Source organism: Schistocerca serialis, chromosome 7 (genome assembly GCF_023864345.2).
Source record: "Schistocerca serialis cubense isolate TAMUIC-IGC-003099 chromosome 7, iqSchSeri2.2, whole genome shotgun sequence".
Lineage (NCBI taxonomy): Eukaryota > Metazoa > Arthropoda > Insecta > Orthoptera > Acrididae > Schistocerca > Schistocerca serialis.
Genome location: NC_064644.1, coordinates 102,392,629 through 102,414,236, shown reverse-complemented (window position 1 = coordinate 102,414,236; position 21,608 = coordinate 102,392,629). Strand labels below are relative to the sequence as shown.

At 40.9% G+C, this 21,608-nt stretch overlaps 1 protein-coding gene across 2 annotated transcripts in view; it reads left to right on the top strand.

Moving 5' to 3' along the window:
* The window catches only part of LOC126412252 (helicase POLQ-like), a 117,109-nt gene that overhangs the window by 38,669 nt on the left and 56,832 nt on the right, over positions 1–21,608 (top strand). For both annotated transcript variants that reach the window (XM_050081754.1, XM_050081755.1), the window contains 2 exons: positions 16,226–16,383; positions 20,615–20,710. In XM_050081754.1, coding sequence (XP_049937711.1) covers positions 16,226–16,383; positions 20,615–20,710 — 254 coding nt within the window. The remainder of the gene's footprint in view (positions 1–16,225; positions 16,384–20,614; positions 20,711–21,608) is intronic.

Sequence of the window (21,608 nt, the reverse complement as noted above, 5' to 3'; positions counted from 1 at the left end):
TCTCACCTCCCCCAGAATTTATCAGTATGTGTTCATTAATTGTATCAAAGCAAAATTCAGTGGAAAAAACTCAAATTATGAGACAGAATAGCTGGCCATTTCGTACATTCAGGTGGTGAAATATGTGTAGTACCATGGTTAGACACACATAAAAGTGATACACTATCTTAGAGTTTGGAACTAGTAGATCCTTCCTTGTGGAGGAGAGATGGATAAGTTGAGAAAGGTTTAAAAAAAAAGGGCACATCACTAAGTCCCCAGGATAAGAAGGATCTGACATGTAGTCTCCAACCTAATTGATGTTAGTAGCTTTGGAGGTGCTAATGCTGACTCAGGCTGCTACCTTATGGCAACAGTCAGAAGTCAGTCATCTAATGCATGAAAGGTATGTGGATCTCATGCAAGACAATTTCATGTTGATAAGCTCAAGGAGCCCAAGCTTCTCTAAAGATTTCCTAATTCACTCGTGAAAAACCTGGCACACTTGTCCAACATTGGGAGAATCGAACAAATATGAAAAAAACCTAAAGAATACCCTTACAAAAGGTATGAAGAAAGGTATAAGACGAATAGGCCAAACCACATACAGTGGCTGGTTTGAGGGAGAGCACACACTATTAACACCAGGTTAAAAATTAGGCCTACAAGAGAATACTACAGGTAAACTATACCTGAAAATCTGTAGAAGATTATAAAATAGCGAGAAGAGAAGAGGCTTCGCAAAAAGAAAGAGAGAACATAAAAGGAATGAATCAGTTGAAAGGGATGTACAAGGTTAGAACTTTCTTTCTAAAGTTGAATAAGAACCATCCAAGACAAATTTATCAATAAATACAGATGGCTCAATATTGAGTAATGATGAAGTAATGTGTGTAAGAAAGCTCAGTGCTTTGATGAACTGTTAAATTGGTCCGTCTTGATTTATGCACATCACCACTTTATGGACTTCAGATCTGCCTATGAGAGTATTGACCGAAAGGTGTTGTATATGGTAATCACAATAACAGTTCATGCCCTTAGTGATACTGTGTATAGTAATCTCAGTTACAGTTCATCACCATAGTGAAACTGGATACAGTAATCACAATCACCATTCATCAACTTACTGAAATTGTATGTAGTAATCGCAGTAACAATTCATCACCTTCGTGAAATTGTATATAGTAATCACAAAAAAACAGTTTATTGCCTGAGTGAATGCTACTATGGAGAGCGCATGGGGTCAGACATAGATACAGGATATACTATCATGTCCTGTGACCGTAAAAATGGATTAAGCAGAGAGATTTGTTATCTTGTGTTGTGTAGAAATATAGTCTTGGAAAAGGTTATAAGAGATTTGGGCATCAATACAAGGGGGACTATCCATTACAAATCAGTTCAGATGCTGGCATATGCAAATGATACTGATGCAATTCTAAAAACGCCAAGAGCAGTGAAAGAAGTTTTTACAAGTCTTGAAAGTGCTGCTGGAAAAATGAACTTACAGATAAATGTACGTAAAACTAAGTAATGCTTGTAACTAAGAAAGATTATCCTAATGAACCCTCATTGAAGTTCGATATTTTTATTAGTTTCACTTACCTTGGATCAGAAGTAAACTCTGTAAACAGTGTCAGCTCTGAAATCCAAAAATGAATTTTGTATGTCAATAAGAGACATCTTTGAAGCTGCTTTTTAGGAAAACTCAAGTTATGATGATGTACAAAGTTTTGATGAGCCCAGCACTAATATAATGTGCAGAAACCCTGTGAAATTTGATGAAAAGCTACTGCACATAACACTGGACTCGCATTCGGGAGGACGACGGTTCAATCCTGCGTCCGGCCATCCTGATTTAGGTTTTCCGTGATTTTCCTAAATCGCTCCAGGCAAATGCTGGGATGGTTCCTCTGAAAGGGCACGGCCGACTTTCTTCCCTAATCCAATGAGACCGATGACCTCGCAGTTTGGTCTCTTCCCCCAAACAACCCAACCCAACCCAACCCAACTGCACATATTTGAAAGAAAGATGTTGAGAGAAATTCTTGGCCCAGTGGAATTAAATGGTGCCAGGAGGAGGAACTGCAAATATGAACTATGTAACTAACCAGACATTGTCAGTTGCATTGTGATTAAAACACTGGAATGAACAGGCTGTACCAAGAGCTAGAGACAGAATGATTAAGAAGATATTCAACAATACCTGAAGGAACTCGGAGGGTTGAAAGACAACTGTTAAGGGGGGAGGAAGGTGTTAGAAAAGACACGAGGAGAAATGGAATTCAAAATTGAAGGAGTTTGCCGCTAAACAGGAAAGAATTGAATGATGTTCTACAGAAGGCCAAGGCTCACAAGGGGTGTCATTCCATGGATCGATGGATGGATGAATGAATGAATAACAGTATATTTTGCTATAGCCATGCCTTATAATTCATAAATGAATATATAAAATTGAAAGGCTCATGAATGAAAGGAATTGCTATTTCACTATAATATTTTCTTGGCCTGTGGTTTTCAGCCAAAATAAAGTGTTTAAAATAGTCATTATAGTATGAAAGCTTTCACGACCGGATGACATATCTTCTGGTAAACCTTCCGGGATGTAAGGTCGTGGTCCATGAAACTCTTCAGCTCCTAACGTTTCGTCCAGAGCTGCGCTGGACATCTTCAGAGGGGTGTTTCTCCTCTGGTGAGTCTTGCCGACTGACGGGTCGGACGTCTGAGAGCGACTTATATATCGTAGAAAGTGGGCGTGACCAGAGTTACACGTGATATGCAGAGATAATCTTTGTCAGAGATAAAACTTAACTATCAGTCGTAATCTCGTCACGGATAAAACTGTCTAGCAATTCTGCAGTGCTACTGTCCAAATATCACTAGATTTCATGGTCTCTTCTTTCCGATTAAAATTATCGCTATGTTTATATATTTCAATTGCTTCTCTACAAAGCCGTGGGTAATAGTTCGTCGTCGTAGATAAAATTTTTGTTTCGGAAAACTTCACTTGATGATTTCCTGGCTGAAAAGCGTGTTCTGCTACAGCCGATTTATCTGTTTTTCCTAATCGGCTAAGACTTCTGTGTTCTTTTAACCGTGTATTTACCCTTCTTTTTGTTGTTCCAACATAAACTTTACCACATGTACACGGAATTTTATATTCGCCGCTGGCTGATAGAGGAGCGCGTTTATCTATTACAGACTGAAGAACATGACAAATTTTCTTCGTTGGTCTAAAAACAGGTCTAATATCATGTTTACTTAAAATCTTTCCAATCTGATCCGTTACTTTCTTTATAAAAGGGAGAGAGACTGTATTCTTCCATCGTTTTTCGGACTTGTCCTTAAGCTTTTTGTTGTTTGGGTGCAGAATTCTGCTTACTTCTTTCTTTGAGTAGCCATTTTTCTCAAAAGCGTGCTTACAAGTCTCGTTGACAGAGCCAGACGGATTTGCACGCCGGAGTATCTAGACGACGAATTAAAACATCTGAAGCACGCTTTTGAGAAAAATGGCTACTCAAAAAAAAAGAAGTAAGCAGAATTCTGCACCCAAACAACAAAAAGCTTAAGGACAAGTCTGGTAAACAATGGAAGAATACAGTCTCTCTCCCTTTTACAAAGAAAGTAACGGATCAGATTGGAAAGATTTTAAGTAAACATGATATTAGACCTGTTTTTAGACCAACGAAGAAAATTTGTCATGTTCTTCGCTCTGTAAAAGATCAATGCGCTCCTCTATCAGCCAGTGGCGTATATAAAATTTCGTGTACATATGGTAAAGTTTATGTTGGAACAACAAAAAGAAGCGTAAATACACGGTTAAAAGAACACAGAAGTCTTAGCCGATTAGGAAAAACAGATAAATCGGCTGTAGCAGAATACTCTTTTCAGCCAGGAAATCATCAAGTGAAGTTTTCCGAAACAAAAATTTTATCTACGACGACGAACTATTACCCACGGCTTTGTAGAGAAGCAATTGAAATATATAAACATAGCGATAATTTTAATCGGAAAGAAGAGACCATGAAACTCAGTGATATTTGGACAGTAGCACTACAGAATTGCTAGCCAGTTTTATCCGTGACGAGATTACGATTGATAGTTAAGTTTTATCTCTGACAAAGATTATCTCTGCATATCACGTGTAACTCTGGTCACGCCCACTTTCTACGATATATAAGTCGCTCTCAGACGTCCGACCCGTCAGTCGGCAAGACTCACCAGAGGAGAAACACCCCTCTGAAGATGTCCAGCGCAGCTCTGGACTTAACATTAGGAGCTGAAGAGTTCCATGGACCACGACCTTACATCCCGGAAGGTTTACCAGAAGATAAAATAGTCATTGTCTGTTTATGTTAAGGAAATATTTATTTCAAAGTGCTGACTTCCAAGTTCAATAAACTTATCATTTTCCAGTACCTTGTAATGTATTATGCTTACATGTATCAGACAGCATTGTCTGACAGCACAATTTGCGTGGGTATGACTCTACAACTGCATACCTTTGATCCAGAGGCTTTGTTGAGGTGTCGGGTGAGAACACAAGTGGACGGAAATATGCAGAAAAGGTGAGAAAGGTACCTTCTGTACTTGCCCTTCCAGCTGCCAGTTTTTCTACTCCATAGCATTATTACATTGATCTTTACAACAGATATTTCTGTTTCTCTTGAACACTTCAGTTAAAACAGCATGCTGCTATGTTATGCAAGACGGGCTCTTACATGTATGAGGTAGTGCAGCTACTACAACATGTGATGGTTCTGCTATGTAAACAATGATTACCATGGGCAGAAGGTAAAAACTGAGTTAAAATGATGTGTGAAGGTCATAAGTAATGCCATTCGGATATTTTCCAACATTTATTTGTTAGAGGGTAATCTGAAAACTTACCTGATGTGCCTGTGAATGCCTGCTCTCTCTCTCTCTCTCTCTCTCTCTCTCTCTCTCTCTCTCTCTCTCTTCCAGCCAATTGGATCAGAAGACTTTACAGTACTTGCCAATTCATATTTTACCATTTCTAAGTCAATCAGTAAGAAATATCCTGTTTGCAACTAAAAAATGCCGGTCATCAGTCTTAGTTGTCTTCTTTGTTTTAGTGTGTAATTGTCAGTTTTTAACCACAAGTGTGATTATTGTTTTGTTTCTATAATTAAGTGGGAGAGATCCATCTCACTTACAGTAACAAATTTACACACGAAAATCAGTTGTATTCATTTTTAAATGCCCCAAACATTAATAAACTAGTCTTTTTCATTAAGAGAATACAGCCACATTGAGGTAAACTTGACAACAAAAGTGCATACCCCTTTTAAATAATCACCAACTTTGTATTTCCATTGGTAATAATCTCTACTTAACAAAGAATTTTATGGCAGCACAACATTCCAGTTTGCTAGTGTGAACTATCTACATCCAACACAACTAGTTTTGAAGCTGTATATAAGATTGAGATTGAATCAAATGAAAACCTTAACATTTATTATTATGCAAATGAGGTAATACAGAGAAATTACAGATTATCATTTTTCAATATAATCCCTGTGATGTGTATTGCACGCATTCCACTGTTCAGAAGTGCATGGATACCTCGTAAGAATAATTCTCTTCATTGGGAATGCTTGCACACGCACAACTCATACACATGACTAGAGTCTCAGGCAACTGAAACCACACTGCAAACAGCGACACCAGGGCATGATGGGAATGGCGAATGGGTGGGGGTAAGGAGGAGACTGGGGCAGGGAGGGGGAGGGGTAGTATGGTGGGGGTGGCAGACAGTGAAGTATCTTTCAATTCACCTGTCAACTGCCATGACACACATCTTTTAGACACTTCATTGAATCGCAAAACATCAAGCACAGTATTGCCTGCTAAGCCAAAACTAGTATCCAGAATAGTGGTTATTTTTTACAGTAATACACCTGTTTTTCTTCAAAAGCTGTTTCACATTTGTTCGTCACCACACGGTGTATCTGGACCGGGTGTGGGATGTATTCTGTGGAACTAACACCTCTTTTAAACATTTTGTACCACTTGTACTCTCCTGCCTATGAACCACGGACCTTGCTGTCAGTGGGGTGACTCGCGTGCCTCTGTGATACAGATAGCCATACCCCAGACGCAACCACAATGGAGGCGTATTTGTTGAGTGGCCAGATAAATGTGTGGTTCCTGAAGAGGGACAACAACATCCTTTTCAGTCGTTGTTTGGGCAACAGTCTGGACAATTGACTGATAAAAGTCTTGTAACCTCAGTCAAAACGGCCTTCCAGTGCTGATACTCTGAATGGCTAAAAGCAAGGGAAACTACAGCTGAAATTTTTCTCAACAACATGCAGCTCTACTGTATGGTTAAATAATGATGATCATGATGTTGTCTTCAGTAAAATAGTCCCCCATTTGGATATCCAGGCAGGGACTACTCAAGACATTGTTGTCACAAGGAGAAACAAAACAGGCATTCTATAGATCAGAATGTGAAATATTAGATCCCTTAATGAAGCAGGTAGATTAGAAAATTTAAAAAGGGAAAGGGATAGGTTGAAATTACGCATAACGGGAATTAGTGAAGGGTGGTGGCAGGAGAAACAAGCCTTCTGATCAGGTGAATACAGGGTTATAAGTACAAAGCTAAATGGGGGTAATGCAGGAGTGAATTTAATAATGAATAAGAAAATATGAACACAGGTAAGCCACTATGAACAGCATAGTGAATGCATTATCGTAGCCAAGATAGACATGAATCCCACGCCTACCACAGTAGTACAAGTTTATATGCCAACTAACTCCACAGATGATGAAGAAAATGAGGAAATGTACAATGAGATTTATTCAATTACTTAAAGAAAATGAAAATTTAATTATGATGGGGGACTGAAATTCAGTAGCAGCAAAGAATAGAGAAGGAAAAATAGTAGGTGAATATGGACTGTGGGAAAGGAAAGAAAGAGGAACCCACCTGGTAGAATTTAGCCCAGTCATTAACACTTGGTTTAAGAATTATGAAAGAAGGTTGTTTACATGAAAAAGACCTAGAGACATGGGAAGGTTTCAGATTGATTGTATAGTTGTTAGACAGAGATTTAAGAACAAGATTTTAAATTGTAAGACATTTCCAGGGGCAGATGTGGACTCTGACCACAACTTGTTGGTTATGAACTGTAGATTAAAACTGAATAAATTGGAAAAAAGTAGGAAAATAAGAAGATGGGACCTAGATAAGTTGAAAGAACCAGAGATTGTTTAATGTTTCAGAGGGTGCATTAGGCAACAGTTGACAGGGGAAATGAATACAGTAGAAGATGGAGAGGTAGCTTGAAGACATTAAATAATGAAAGCAGCAGAGGATCAAATAGGTGCAAAGACAAGGCCTAGTAGAAGTCCTTGGATAACACAAGAGATATTGAATTTAACTGATGAAAGGAGAAAATTTTAAGATTCAGCAAATGAAGCAGGAAAAAGGAAATACAAACATTTAAAAAATGAGACTGACAGGAAGTGCAAAATGGCTAAGCAGGAACGGCCAGAGGACAAATGTAAGGATTTAGAGTCATATTTCATTAGGGGAAAAATAGATACCACCTACAGGTCTTTGGGAAAAAGAGAAGCAGCTGTATGAATGTCAAGAGCTCAGATAGAAAACCAGTCCTAAGGAAATAAGGGAAAACTGAAGGGAGACAAACTTGAAGACAATATTACAGAAAGGGAAGATGACGTAGATGAAGAATTTGAAAGAGCCCTGAAAGATCTGAGTCAAAACAATGTCCCAGGTGTAGACAGTATTCCATCACAACCTTGGGAGAACCAACCATGACAAAACTCTTCCATCTGGCATGCATGATGTATGAGAAAGGCAAAATACCCTCAGACCGTAAGAAAACTGTAGTAATTCCATTTCCAAAGAAAGCAGTTGCCTACAGGTGTGAAAATTATCGAACTATCAGTTTAATAAGCCATGGTTGCAAAAATACTAACACGAATTGCAGTAGCCACCGGAAAGATCGCGGGAGGCGCACATCGGCATGGCGCGTCACGGACGGTAGTTGCCGCAAGTAGAGTCCCGTCCACCAGAGGGCACGCGAGAATTCGGACGCGACCTCTGCCAGCATAACAACAACAACAACAACAACTCAGGCAGCACGGGCCGTGCCCAGTCAGTTAACATCGGGCATGCATAGGACACAGTCCTGGTCTACGCCAAGTGAAGTGCGACATAAACGTGAACAGTGTTACTACACGAATTGTGTACAGAATAACTGGAAAAACTGGTGGAAGCTGACCTCGGAGAAGATCAGTTTGGATTCCAGAGAAATATAGGAACACACAAGGCAATACTGACCCTACAACTTAGAAGATAGGTTAAGGAAAGACAAACATAAGTTAATAGCATTTGTAGAACTAGAGAAAGCTTTTGACATTGTTGGGTAGAATACTCTCTTTGAAATTCTGGAGGTAGCAGGGGTAAACTACAGGGAGTGAAAGGCTATTTACAACTTGTACAAAAACCAGACAACAGTTATAAGAGTCAAGGGGCATGAAAGGGGAGCAGTGGTTGAGAAGGGAGTGAGACAGGGTTGTAGTCTATCTCCGTTGCTGTTCCATTTGTACATTGAACAGGCAGTAAAAGAAACCGAAGAAAAATTTGGAGTAGGAATTAAAGTTCTGGGAGAAGAAATAAAAACTTTGTTTGCTGATGACATTGTAATTCTGTTGGAGACAGCAAAGGACTTGGAAGAGCAGTTGAACAGAATAGACAGCATCTTGAAAGGAAGACAAAAGGTGAATATCAACAAAAGCAAGACAAGGATAATGGAATGTAGTTGAATTAAATCAGTTAATGCTAAGGGATATGCTGAGTCTTGATAGGCACAGCAAAAAGGTTCACACAATTATAGCTTTCGGCCATTAAGGCCTTTGTCAGCAGTAGACACACACACACACACACACACACACACACACAAACACACACACACTCACGTAAATGCAACTTGCACACACGTCTGCAGTCTCAGAGAGCTGAAACCACACTGCGAGCAGCAGCACCAGTGCATGATGGCAGTGGCGACTGGGTGGGGGTAAGGAGGAGGCTGGGGCAAGAAGGGGGAGGGATAGTATGGTGGGAGTGGCGGATAGTGAAGTGCTGAAGTTTAGACGGATGGCAGGAGGGAAGGTGTGGAGAGGGCAGGGGGTAAGAATCGGAAAGGAGAGAAATTAAAAGACTGAATGTGGCGGTGAAATGACGGCTGTGTAGTGCTGGAATGGGAACAGAAGGGGGTTGGATGGGTGAGTACAGTGACTAACAAAGGTTGAGGCCAGGAGGGTTCCCACCAACACCAGCTTTTCTGAATTGCGCAGGTGGAAACTTTCCCTGCAATGCATCCTACGTTCCCATAACCCTCCTGGCCTCAACCTTCGTTAGTCACTGTCCTCACCCATCCAGCCCCCTCCCTGTTCCTTTTCCAGCACTAACACAGCTGTCATTTCACCACCACACCCAATCTTTTAATTTCTTTTTATTTCTCTCCTTTCCAATATTTACCCCCTCCCCCCCTCCGCACCTTCTCTCCTGTCCTCCGTCCAAACTGCAGCACTTCACTGTCCGCCACTGCCACCATACTATCCCTCCCCCTCCCCACCCTAGCCTCCTGCTTATCCCCATCCAGTCGCCACTGCCATCATGCACTGGTGCTGCTGCTCGCAGTGTGGTTTCAGCTCTCTGAGACTGCAGACGTGTGTGCAAGTTGTGTTTGCGTGAGTGTGTGTGCGCGCAAGTGTGTATGTGTGTCTACTGCTGACAAAGGTCTTTATGGCTGAAAGCTATAATTGTGTGAATCTTTTTGTTGTGCCTATCGTGACTCGGCATCTCTACTATATGGTGAGTAGCAACTTTCCTTCTCTGGTACATTTCACCCTGGATTTTCCATTGTTTGATTAATGCTAAGGGAATTAGATTGGGAAACGAGACATTTAAAGTAGCATTTGAGTTTTGCTATGTGGACAGCAAAATAACATGATGGTAGAAGTAGAGAGGACATGAAATGTTAACTGGCAGTGGGAAGAAAAACATTTCCGGAGAAGAGAAGTTTGTTAATATTGAGTATAGGTTTAAGTATTAGGAAGTCTTTTCTGAAGGTAGGGAAACAAGAAATTTGTAGTGCAACTTGCCAAAAGAAGGGATCAGTTGATAGGATATGTTCTGAGACATCAAGGGATACCAAATTAGTCTTAGAGGGGTGTGTTGGAGGTAAACATGATAGAGGGAGACCAAGAGATGAATACAGTAAGCAGATTGAAAGATCTTGGTTGCAGTAGTTATTCAGAGATGAAGAGGCTTGCACAGGATAGAGTAGCATGGAGAGCTGCGTCCAACCAGTCTTCGGATTGAAGAGCACAACATCAACAACAACCACCACTTGTATACTTGCTGCAGGACACTCATGGATCACCAGACTGTGCCTTCATCTTGTGATACATTTCCACTGGTTTAACAGTATCACTCTGCCTTAACTTCACACATGATGAAACATATATAGATTTGTTTTCTTGTCAAATTCTAGTTTCCCTTGTAAGATTCTGCTACATCAATATTTCAAAATATTGATGGAAAAGGCTGATTAGTAAATAATGTATACAGATCCTCTTCCATTCTCACTGTATATTATAAATTCTCATAAAATACTTGTGTAACATTGTGCAGACACAGTATCAGAAGTGACACCAACCAAGTTTTATTCTGCTTCTACGCTAAGAGATCCGCAATACACTGAATGAAGTACAGTACAATTCAAAGTCTCATAACTATACAACACATCAGTATATAGTCCCGAAGGTGAGCGTACTATAAGCAAGTAAACATCAGTGTGGCTGATGGCCCAGCATGCTGGTCTTACATTGGGCTGTTGTGCACATGGCTGGAGGCACTTTTACCGTGGCCTGTTCAATTACGCACGCTCAAACTGTAGGGTGACAACACTCCTTCCCTGTTGGGGAAAAGTGCTTATTGTGGAGATGTCCATGTCTTTATCGGTAGGTGATGACTGGTGGAACAGGTGTTGTGGTGTCTCACGAGAATATGGTCTGAAATGGTGCAGGCACGGACAGATGTGGGGAGAGGCCAGGAGGGAGCACTGGTGATGATGGTGCTGTATCCATGTTCACATCCAGGCAGGCACATGGCGATGGAGGCACTAGAGAAGATGGCGGAAACAGGTACTGTGAAGAGTGATGTAGCCCCACACTGACTACTCCGCTTGGTGATGGTGGCACGCAGAATGAAAACAGAGATATAGGAGGCATGGATTGCACTGTAGGTGCCAGCACAATTGGTGGAGGCAGCCGCGGGAGCAGAAAGCTCTCCGGTGCACAGTCAGTCATGCTTGTACTGAGCTGGTCATATTGTCATGGCACCAAGCTATCGGAGATCTGCACCACGATGCAGAAGCGGCGGCCCCTGCAACATTGGGTGACTACTGGTATGCACTTAGGCTACTGGCCAAACCTCCAGGCCCAGATGGCGGAGCCCGGATGGAATTGCTGTGAGGTGGGCACCAGTGTGTGGCTGAGTGTCAGGCAGAGCAGATGAAGCAGCATAAGGGTCTGGTGGCCATGAAGCAGTTCCGCCAGGCTACAGTAGCCAACTGGAGTGAACCTATATAAACTCAAGAACCTGTTGAGGGCTCCCTCAAGAGAAGACTGAGTGATATATTTTTTCATCTGAGTTTTGAATGAATAGTCCAGCTACTCCACCTCTCGCTCAAACTGGGGATGAAAGGGAGGGGCTGTAATATTTTGGGTGGTACTTTTTGTAAAAAAAAAAATCCTCAGTCTTGAGACACAAACTGTAAGTTGATGTCCATTACAAGCGTATATGGCAATCCTAAAGAAAAAATCTTTGAGAGGGTTGTAACAGTAGTCGACATGGGTGGGCAGTGGAACACACAAGGAAATTTTGAGAAAGCATCAAATACTAAAAGCCAAAAGGATTTAAATAATGGACCCACAAAATCAGCATGAATATGCTTTGGAGGGGGGAGGCATAGTGAAAGAGTGTGCCATGGCACGGCTTGACGAGTGGCGTACTGCAGGCAGGCTGTCACAATGCATCCGCTCTCATTGTCAATACCCAGCAAAAACGTGTGATGGCAATGGTCCAGGTGGAGAAGGTGCATACTAGCCCAGAGCGATGCAGACAGGATCACAATCCTGGGTACCAATTCTTCAGTAGACAACAGTAGCACATCATCAAGAACTGAGAGGTGTTGGCAGAAAGCATAATAATTATGCAAAGGATACAACACTCAGCCTGGTGGTTTATCCACCCAGCCATGGTGGGCAAATTGAACAACCTGACATAAGACAGGATTGGACCAGACAGCTGCCAGAATCCAAGAACTGGAAATAGGAAAACCATCCACAGTGTTTTGGGCTTCAACATCTAAATGGAAACACAGTGTTTCATCCTGATGAAATGCTTGATCAGAGGCAGTCAGCAATTGAGAAAGAGCATCTACATCAGCATGTTGTGCTGTGGGTTGGAAATGAACTTCATAGTTATAGGATGGCAAGAACAGAGCCCAGTGTTTTAGGTGACGGGCTGCTTTGTCTGGTGAAGATGCCGAAGGACGGATAAGAGAAACTGGAAGTTTATGATCAGTAACCAAATTAAACTTGAAGCTGTATAGGAAAACATTAAATTTTTTGAGTGCATGCACAATAGCAAGGGCTTCTTTTTCTACTTGTGATTAGTGTTATTCCGCCTGGTTCAAAGTTTTGGAAGCATATGCAATAGGGTGTTCAGAAGCGTCTGCATATTTGCGTGTGAGAATGGCCCCAAGATCATATTGACAGGTGTCTGTGGCCGAAACAAGATGTTGGCCGGGTTGGAAGGTAACCAAGCCCAGTTTCAAGTGTAATTTTGGTGACCAGGTAACAGGAACATCTTTACATAAGAGAGCATGCAGTAGCTGGGCCAATGTGGCTGCACAACAAAAAAATTTATGGTAGTAGGAAATCTTTCGTAGACATTGGTAGGACATAGCAAAGCTTTAGTGGAATCGACATACTGGCGTAAAGCCTCAGTGCCAGCATGTGAGATTCAGACTTGAGATAGACAATAGACAGCTGAAAAAATTTTGATTTGTCCAATTTGCATTTCAGACCGGCAGCCTGTAGCATTGTGAGCAAGGCACGGAGATTCTGCAAATGTTTATCTGTTGAGGAACCTGACACCACAGTATCATCCAGCTAATTAAAGCACGCTGGCATGAAGGCCATGAGTTGCTCCAAAAATTGCTGGAAAATGACAGGAGTGCTAGCCACACCAAATGGCAGGTGCGGGTATTCATATAACCTCAGTACACTGAGAGGACATGTTTGGAGTCATGGTTGTTGTAAGTAGACTTCTGACAAGTAAATTTTGGAAAAATATTGACCCCCGGAAAGCAGTGCTGAGAGTTGATAGGGATAGATATTAATAATAAATGGTGAATTTACAGACACTTTAAAATCACCACAGACCAAAGGTTGCCATTGGGTTTTTTGACAATTACCAGTGGAGTAGATCATCCGATAGAGGATACAGGTGTAATAACATGCAAAGATGTAAGTTGATCTAGTTCCAACTTGACTAGCACTGGTGAAGCTACTGGGACTGCGCGGACACAAAAATGGGTGTCCACTGTTGGTTTCATTGTTATGTGAGCCTTGAAGTTGACAGAAAATCCTAAACCTTCCAAAAACGGAGATAAATTCTGAGCAGAGTGTGTCCTGTTGTTGGTATGGAACTTGATCTGATATCGGATGCTCTTTGTCAGAAATGGAGACCTCAAAAATTTTGAAGTCTTTTAGCCCAAATAAATTTTCAGTGTTGTCATTATCTACTACTAGAAATGTTAAAAGGCCGAACAACTGTTTCGCGTACTATGGAAGTAGAAAACTGTCCCAGTATGTGTAGTTGTTGTAGCTCACCAACCAACCAACAAGAGAAAGGGGACAACACTGGTGATCCAAGATCCATTTAGGTTTGAAAATTTAATGAAGTCACTGCTGCACCCATGTCTAGTTGTGTTTTTAACATCTTGTCCATTACATGTACTTTGATGTAGAGTTTGTTTGGGGCTACCATCACTTTGGAAATACTGTTCTCATCCTTGTTCATGTCTGGTGAAGGAGGTTGAGAGTTGCACACAAATGTAATTTGTCCCTTCTGTTTTGGGTTGCCATCACCCAACGCTTTGAGCATGTGACCCACCCATGTTGAACAAAACAATAAAGGCACAATGGAAGAGGAGGACTTGGCCACTGTTATGATGCTGGATGCTGCTGCTGCTGAGCCTGGAACTGCCCATGCAGAATGGAGAAGAGCACAGCTGTGACGTCACCTCCCTCCCCCCCCCCCCCCCCCCCCCTTATAAGCTAACTGACAACTGACAGTGACTGAGGAGGAGAGGAGAGGAAGCAGTGGCGGCTACTTCACACCATGCTTTTGTCTGATTTCCTGTTGCCCTAGATACTTCAAAAGACTGAAAAATGTTCAGAACATCTTTGAGTGAGGGATCTGCATATGAGTCCTGGTTGGCCTCAGTAATAAATTGGCAATGACTGCTAAGTCCATGAAGTTCCACTGCCCAAGCTCTATATGGCTCTTGCAGCCATTTTTACAATGGTAGAACTCAGTGTGAGCAGCAATAACATGAGTATGTTTCTAATGATAATTAGAGAGAAACTGACACATTTCATCAACAGAGAGATGGCTGGTACCTGAAGAGGAGCTAGCTGACACCAAAGGTGACAAACAGGAGGAGAAATCCTTGACAAAAATAAACTCTTACAACAGTTGGGGTCTGTGACTCTGAAAGCTTGAAAATAATGTTGCCCAACCTTCCACAGTATCGTCATACAGAGAAAACAGTGGGGGTTGCATCAACTCCGGTGGAACCTGGCATGCCAATGAGGCTGCTATATTTTTTCGTGCCATGGCAAGAGCCTGCTGATAGTAGGTGAGAGCTCACTGTTATTCAACAAGAGATTGAAGAACCACGTCCACTGACATGTTGGCTGTGTATTGAATCAAAGGAATGAAACACGTGGAGTATATCACACTCGTCGGTAAGTTTGTTGTAAATTGTACATACACAATATCTGAAGTAACACCAACCAAATTTTATTCTGTTTCCACATAAAGAAATCCACAATAACACTGAATGAAGTATAGAACAGGGCGAAGTCCACTCACTATGAAACACATCAACATAAAATCTCGTAGGTGAGCATACAATAAGATAGTCCACAAAAGTAAAGCCAAGGGCATGGTGTGCTGGGCTTATACTGGTCTGTTGTGCACATGACACAGTGCTTGCCCTTGCTGCATGTTCTGTCCAGGTTGTGAGGCAACCTCTCCAGGCTTGTATTGCTTGCTGTTTGATTACACATGCCTTACCTTAGAGTCACAACAAATACACCAATCTTTGTAAACCTGGCATACTGCGACACTGAGTGTAAACAAGTACTGAGCATGTGACACACTGCTTAAAACAAGCAGCTAGAAAAACAGGCACCCAGCTATTTATAACAGGTTCCAATATGTATTTCACATAACATTAATGACAGGGCTGAATAAATGTTCTTACAATCAATATTTGTAATTCTGTAAGAATTCAATATACAATTTGATTCTAAATAGGGAATTGCTTTGTTTGGTGTAAACCAAACTGTTTAGAATGCATGTTTTTAATATAAAATTTAAAAGGTGTCTTATTTTGAACAATCAGTTTACAAAAGTATTAATTTTAGTTTTAATTGTATCATAGTTTTCAGTACTGATATTTTCACAGGATCATGAACTACTAATTGACATTATATATTGTTAACTCAGAAATAAATAATTTGGGAATGTGATTTCAAGAACTGATATCTAACCGATTTTTTTTTTTTTTTTTTTTTATTTATTTATTTTTTTGAGTTTTCTACAAAAGTAGATTTACGTAAGACAAAGATAATTTGAAAACTGGAATCAACTCTACTTAAGCATAATGACATTTATAAAATCATAATCAAATGAAATCGAGTAAGGCAGTGGTAACAGTAATTTATAAAATGTATCAGTGTGTGCATTGGTCATAGTATCAATCACTTCATTATTGTATTTCCTTGTCTGCTGCATTATGCCCTCCACTATTGAAATTTTTCTTTAGATATGTTTGTCAATTTTATTCTGCTATAAAGCACTTTCTTATTTTGTTTCTTTCAGGCCCAATTCCCCTCCATAATGTGCAGCAGCTAAAATCTGATCTTGTGCAAGCACAGGCAAGCCTTGTCCTGTTAACGTGCTTGCATCTTCTGTACTTAGTTACGCCATATGATATGGTTAACCAGATCACACCTATCCCTAATATTTATTTTTCTGTGGTGAGTAAACATATTTACACAGTTATAGTTATCTTTCAAACTATGTACTTGGTTAGTTACATATTTAGAGGTTTAAATTATGCAAATTTGATGCACGGTATTTGCATTAGTCACAAATGAATATAATGTGAAGATCTCTGCAATACAACTATCAGAAGATTGTCATAGAAAGCTAGCCATACTGTGTCGTTATTTGTCATCTGAGTGAACAATAATTCCAGTTGGCTTGTTTCCATGCAATGTGGACTTGTGTGAAGGCTGGTCTGTTTTTTGTTTATACTTTTTAATTTGCTCTTGCACTTTGCTGTCTGCCTGGATGTAAATTATGTGATGTCATCAAGCAGTAAAAACTATTTCTGTCATCTGTATTGGTCTTCCAAGTTGAAATAAAAAGTGGAATGTAGTTCAGTTATTTTGTGTGAACCCAGTAAAACTTGTCCTACCTCAGTAAGACACCAGATAATGGTTCAGTGTAGAAAATTACTTGTAAATGTTGTTTCTATGCATTAATATAATAGTTCAATGATTTTTAAGGAAATATCATAGACTATGTGTGACCTATCTTTTTTGGATGAGAGGAAAAGAGGAAGGTTGATAAGTTTCTGAATTTCAGAGCAGCATTTATCAGTGCACTGCTCTATTTTTAATAATATTAAATATCGACATGTCTTACTACAACTACTACTACTACTACTACTACTGCAGCTGCTGCTGTTGTTTCCATGTGACAAATGATAATTTCTTTTGGACTGAAGGAGAACAATCATTGAAAATCAGAAGCATGAATTTGTCAGTAGGCGCACACAAAAGAAAGAAAAGTTACAAGCTATTGGAGTTATCTTTTGGTGAGCTAGAGTGAAATAAATGCCTGCCTGCATACACACACCTCTTCTGCTACATGGGGCTGCCTGGACTAACAGTGGACCGTTTCTGGTGGGGATAGTGTTGGGTTGAGCAGGTAGAGGGACTGGAGGTGGATGCTAGTGGCTCGGAGGGAGGAAGTCAGTTTGCTAGCTAGAAATACATGAGGGAGGGGTGGCAGATATATGGCTACACATGTAATGTATGATTGAAGGGGCTGGTTAGGAGTTGCATGCACTGAAGGCAACATGGAGATATAAATTGAGAGGGGTGACAGGATGGAGGAAGGGAAAACTGTTATGGGGAGGACGCAGGGCAGTGGGTTACCTTAGGTTGCGATGAGGACAATTACAGGAGCAGAGGATGTGTTGTAAGAATAACTCCCATCTGCATTGTTCAGAGAAGCTGGTGATGGAGAGAAGGATCCAGATGACTCAGGTTTTGAAGCAGCCATTGAAACCAAACATTTTATGTTCAGCAGCATGTTGTGCCACATGTAGTCTACTCTTGGCCACAGTTTATTGGTGGTCATTCATCCTGGTGGAGAGCTAATTGGTTGTCACGCCAATATAAAAAGCTGTGCAATAGTTGCAGCAAGGCTGGTATACAACATTGTTGCACTCACATTTGGCCCGGCCTTTGATGGGATAAGATAAGCCCATGACAGGACTGGAGTAAGAGGTGCTGGATAAGTGGATTGGACAGGCGTGCACCTTGGTCTGCTACAGGGGTTTGATCTCTGTGGAAAGGGACTGGGCGCCGGAGTGATGGACTACAATGTTTAGGTTCAGTGGACGGTGGAGTAGGTTGGGTGTGCAGTGGAACACCACTTTGGAAGGGGTGGGAAGGTTCTTGGATAGGATGCCCCTCATTTCAAGGCAGGATGAGAGGTAATCAAAGCCCTGGTGAAGGATATGGTTCAGTTGTTCCACTCTTGGGTGATACTGGGTGACAAGAAGGCCACCACTCCTTTGTGTATGATTTTTAGAGTGGTGGGAGATCGGGGGAGGGGTGGGGAGGATTAAGAAATGGTGTGGGAAATATTTTTTGTGCACTACCACTTGGCACTATTAGTCCAGCCAGCACCATGTAGGGACAGAGGGGTGTGTGTGTGGGGGGGGGGGGGTGCACATGTGGGGGGAGAGAAGAGAGAGAGAGAGAGAGAGAGAGAGAGAGAGAGAGAGGGCGCTCCAGTGCAGTCCAAAATGATCAGTCTTTCCTTCTCATCCCGTCCGGTAAGTCTCCCCTGACTTGCCCTTCTGGGTGACTTTTTCTGAAATCTACCCCTTTTCCTAGACCTCTCCAGTCCTTTTCCTTCACCCCTTCTCCTTCCCTTTCAACCCTTCTGCTGGAAGAACAAGCCTCTGGCTCCAAAAGCTTGCTAATTATAACCTTTTATGTGTATGTGCTGCCCTCACTTGGTGAGTAGATTTTTTATCTATCATGTTAAATTATATTGTCAAGAATAGTATAGTAGCTACCCTAGAGCTCTTGTATGGATTAGATCCAAAGTATGTACATAAACCACATTGTTTTCCTGTTGAACATTCCAACACGGACTCTGTCGAGTGCCATGTCACATCACATTATCCATCAAAACAAACCCACTTGTGCACACTACATGTACTCCTTTACCTTAGTATCCACTTCTTGTGTGCAGCGGATGCGTAACCTATTAAGGAGGTTTTACAGTGCTCTACCGAACAGTGGAGGTCAAGAAAACTTGCATCCAAGATTGCCACATTATTGTCTGAGCCTCTTGTTTAAGCATTCCACTTGATTCAAACCAAAGGATCATGACTGGTTCATCAATTATGCTGCTTTCAATCCCTCCTCATACGAGGCTGGCTCTGCTTTCACTCATCATGTGTGAGGGTAGCTGTTTCACCAAAGCAGCCAGCCACCTGCATTATTTATTTATTTTACTTGATCTGATTAGGCCAACCAGACCCTCTCACACATTGGACCAGAAGGAACTGAGTATGGCCACTGCACCCATGTATCATGTGTCATTCATGCTGACATGAGCCACAATTTGCAGACAGATTCACTTAATCTACTCCATCGCTGCCAGCAGAGACTGCACCCAGCAAACAGAGTGCACACTGACCATCATTCCTGAGTTGGCCACTGTTACATTGTTGTTCCCAATCTCCTGTCTTAATATTGTATATCCCAATGATAAGCAGTCACACCCACTGTGCATCAAACCTTCCAGGGAGATTGGCCCCAGTCTCAACAAATGAGGTATCCTGTGCTTTCTTAGGTGTACTTTCAGCAGTGGCCGATACCTCATAACTGTTTTTAAGACATAAAAGGACAGCTGAATGACCAGTACCCCTTCCACCTTGCGCCCAGAGATTGCAAAACTGCCACTGTCTGCCATTACCATCAGCACAAGCAAATTCGAAAGTGCTGTGACATCAGGGACCCCAGGTGTCATCACAGGTGACCCATTGCAGTCACAACCCAGGGCAGCAGCCAGAAGCCAAATGTGGCTTCCAATTGTTTACAGACAGTGACCGATTCCTCATGTATCAAAAGGCAGCAGAGTAGGCCCTATCCATGTTTAATCAGTGTTCATCTGTACTGCAAGGAATGTGATCCTAACCCAAGTAGTCGCTGGATGCAGTTGAAGTAGTGCTGCTACACTACTACTGATTTATACCACACTCCAAAATACTCTGATAGCGCAAATGCACTGAAGTTTACACACAAACTTTGTATGAGCTAGAAATGCTAGTCAACACAGTAAAATACACAGATACAATTCAGATCTCACAACAACACTTTAGAACAAAAAATTAACTAAATCTTGTGCATAAACAGAAAGTGCCACTGCTCCTGACGCATCAGCTTGGTTTCACAGTTGCGATTCGAATTACCACTGTGGCAAAAGCCTACGTACTAATGTATCAAGATATACAATGATATTACTGTGTTTTACATTTGTTGGAAGCAGAGTACAGCAGTGTGTAAATCACGATACGCATGTGACGTGTATAATGATTTAGATATTATATATGAAGGAATTATGGTTGCTTTGCTCAAAGTAGCAATAAATAAAAATTGCACGATCGTCTCGCATAATTCTAATATCTTCCATTAAATCAGACAAAACTAAAAAAGAAGGGGGTAAATAAGTGACAAAATACTATACTATTTATTAACTTCCCTTCCACAAACCATTTCCTCTTGTTTGTTTGAGTCCCTTTTTTTAATGTGGTAGTTGTTAATTAAAATGTACAACATTTTCTGTATGTATCACTTTAAATCTGTCAAATGTAGCGTTTTTTAGCTTCCAATAAAATTATACAAATTTTACTTAATTTGTTGTCAGTGTTTAAACTACTTTTTATTTTCCTGCCAGTGTGAAAGGCTGAACAAGAAGGATTGGCAGACAGCTCGTGTTATAGGCTTCTCAGAAGCCACAATGGTAAAAATAATGAAGGGGCAGAGAATCAAGGTAATATATACTGACAAATATAATCTTCACTTGGTGTTCCAGATCGCTCGTAGTCTTAAGGTTAATCACTACTGCAGCCATTTAAATTGCGTGAAACGGTTCATTTTAGAATGAATTAATGAGACAAGGTGGAAATTTTCTTGATTGAAATAATTAATCAGCTAACAAGTTCCAAAAGATTCATCAGTAATAGAAAATGGAAAATTTTAAAGTACTGCCTGAACTCCCATTTCTCAGTTAGCTTAAAGGTAAAAAAAATTGACATCAGTGGCATAACCACTCTAGGAAGCACAGAACAATGTTTTTGATTCACAAACGATAATTAAATATGAAGGGTGATAAAAAGTTCCTTTACATTTTTTGTGATATTATTGTTTTATGAACCAAAAGTGTTTCCCGTATGGTATTATCAGTATTTGCTTGCTGAAACAAAACGAACACTATATAAATGTATATGGAGGGGGGGGGGGGGGGAGTTTATTGTGACAGAATTCTTGTCTGAACATTCTTGGTAAGCTTGCCATTTCAAATAAGAATAAAAATTTGAGCTATCATTGTTTTGTCAAGAACAACTGACTAACAGGGTGCTACCAGAATTTATGTTGATGGCCATAGTGCTAATTAAGTCTGTTAGAACCTCAATAACATGACAGATTTATCTTTAGTGTGCCAAATTCTAAAGCCCACTTCCATGCATAGCTATGATTATAGCTGCTGTCCCGGTTACAGTTACTGATGCACACTGTTGTGTCTACCACCTGTTTGACGAGAGTCCCAGTAGGTTGGTATATAGGACGAGATTTTTGTTTCGTCAAACATAAAGTGATGCTTATTTTTGAAACTGTACTTATACACTGCTGTTAAAAATTACAAGTTTTGAGGAGCCACCAATGTTTTG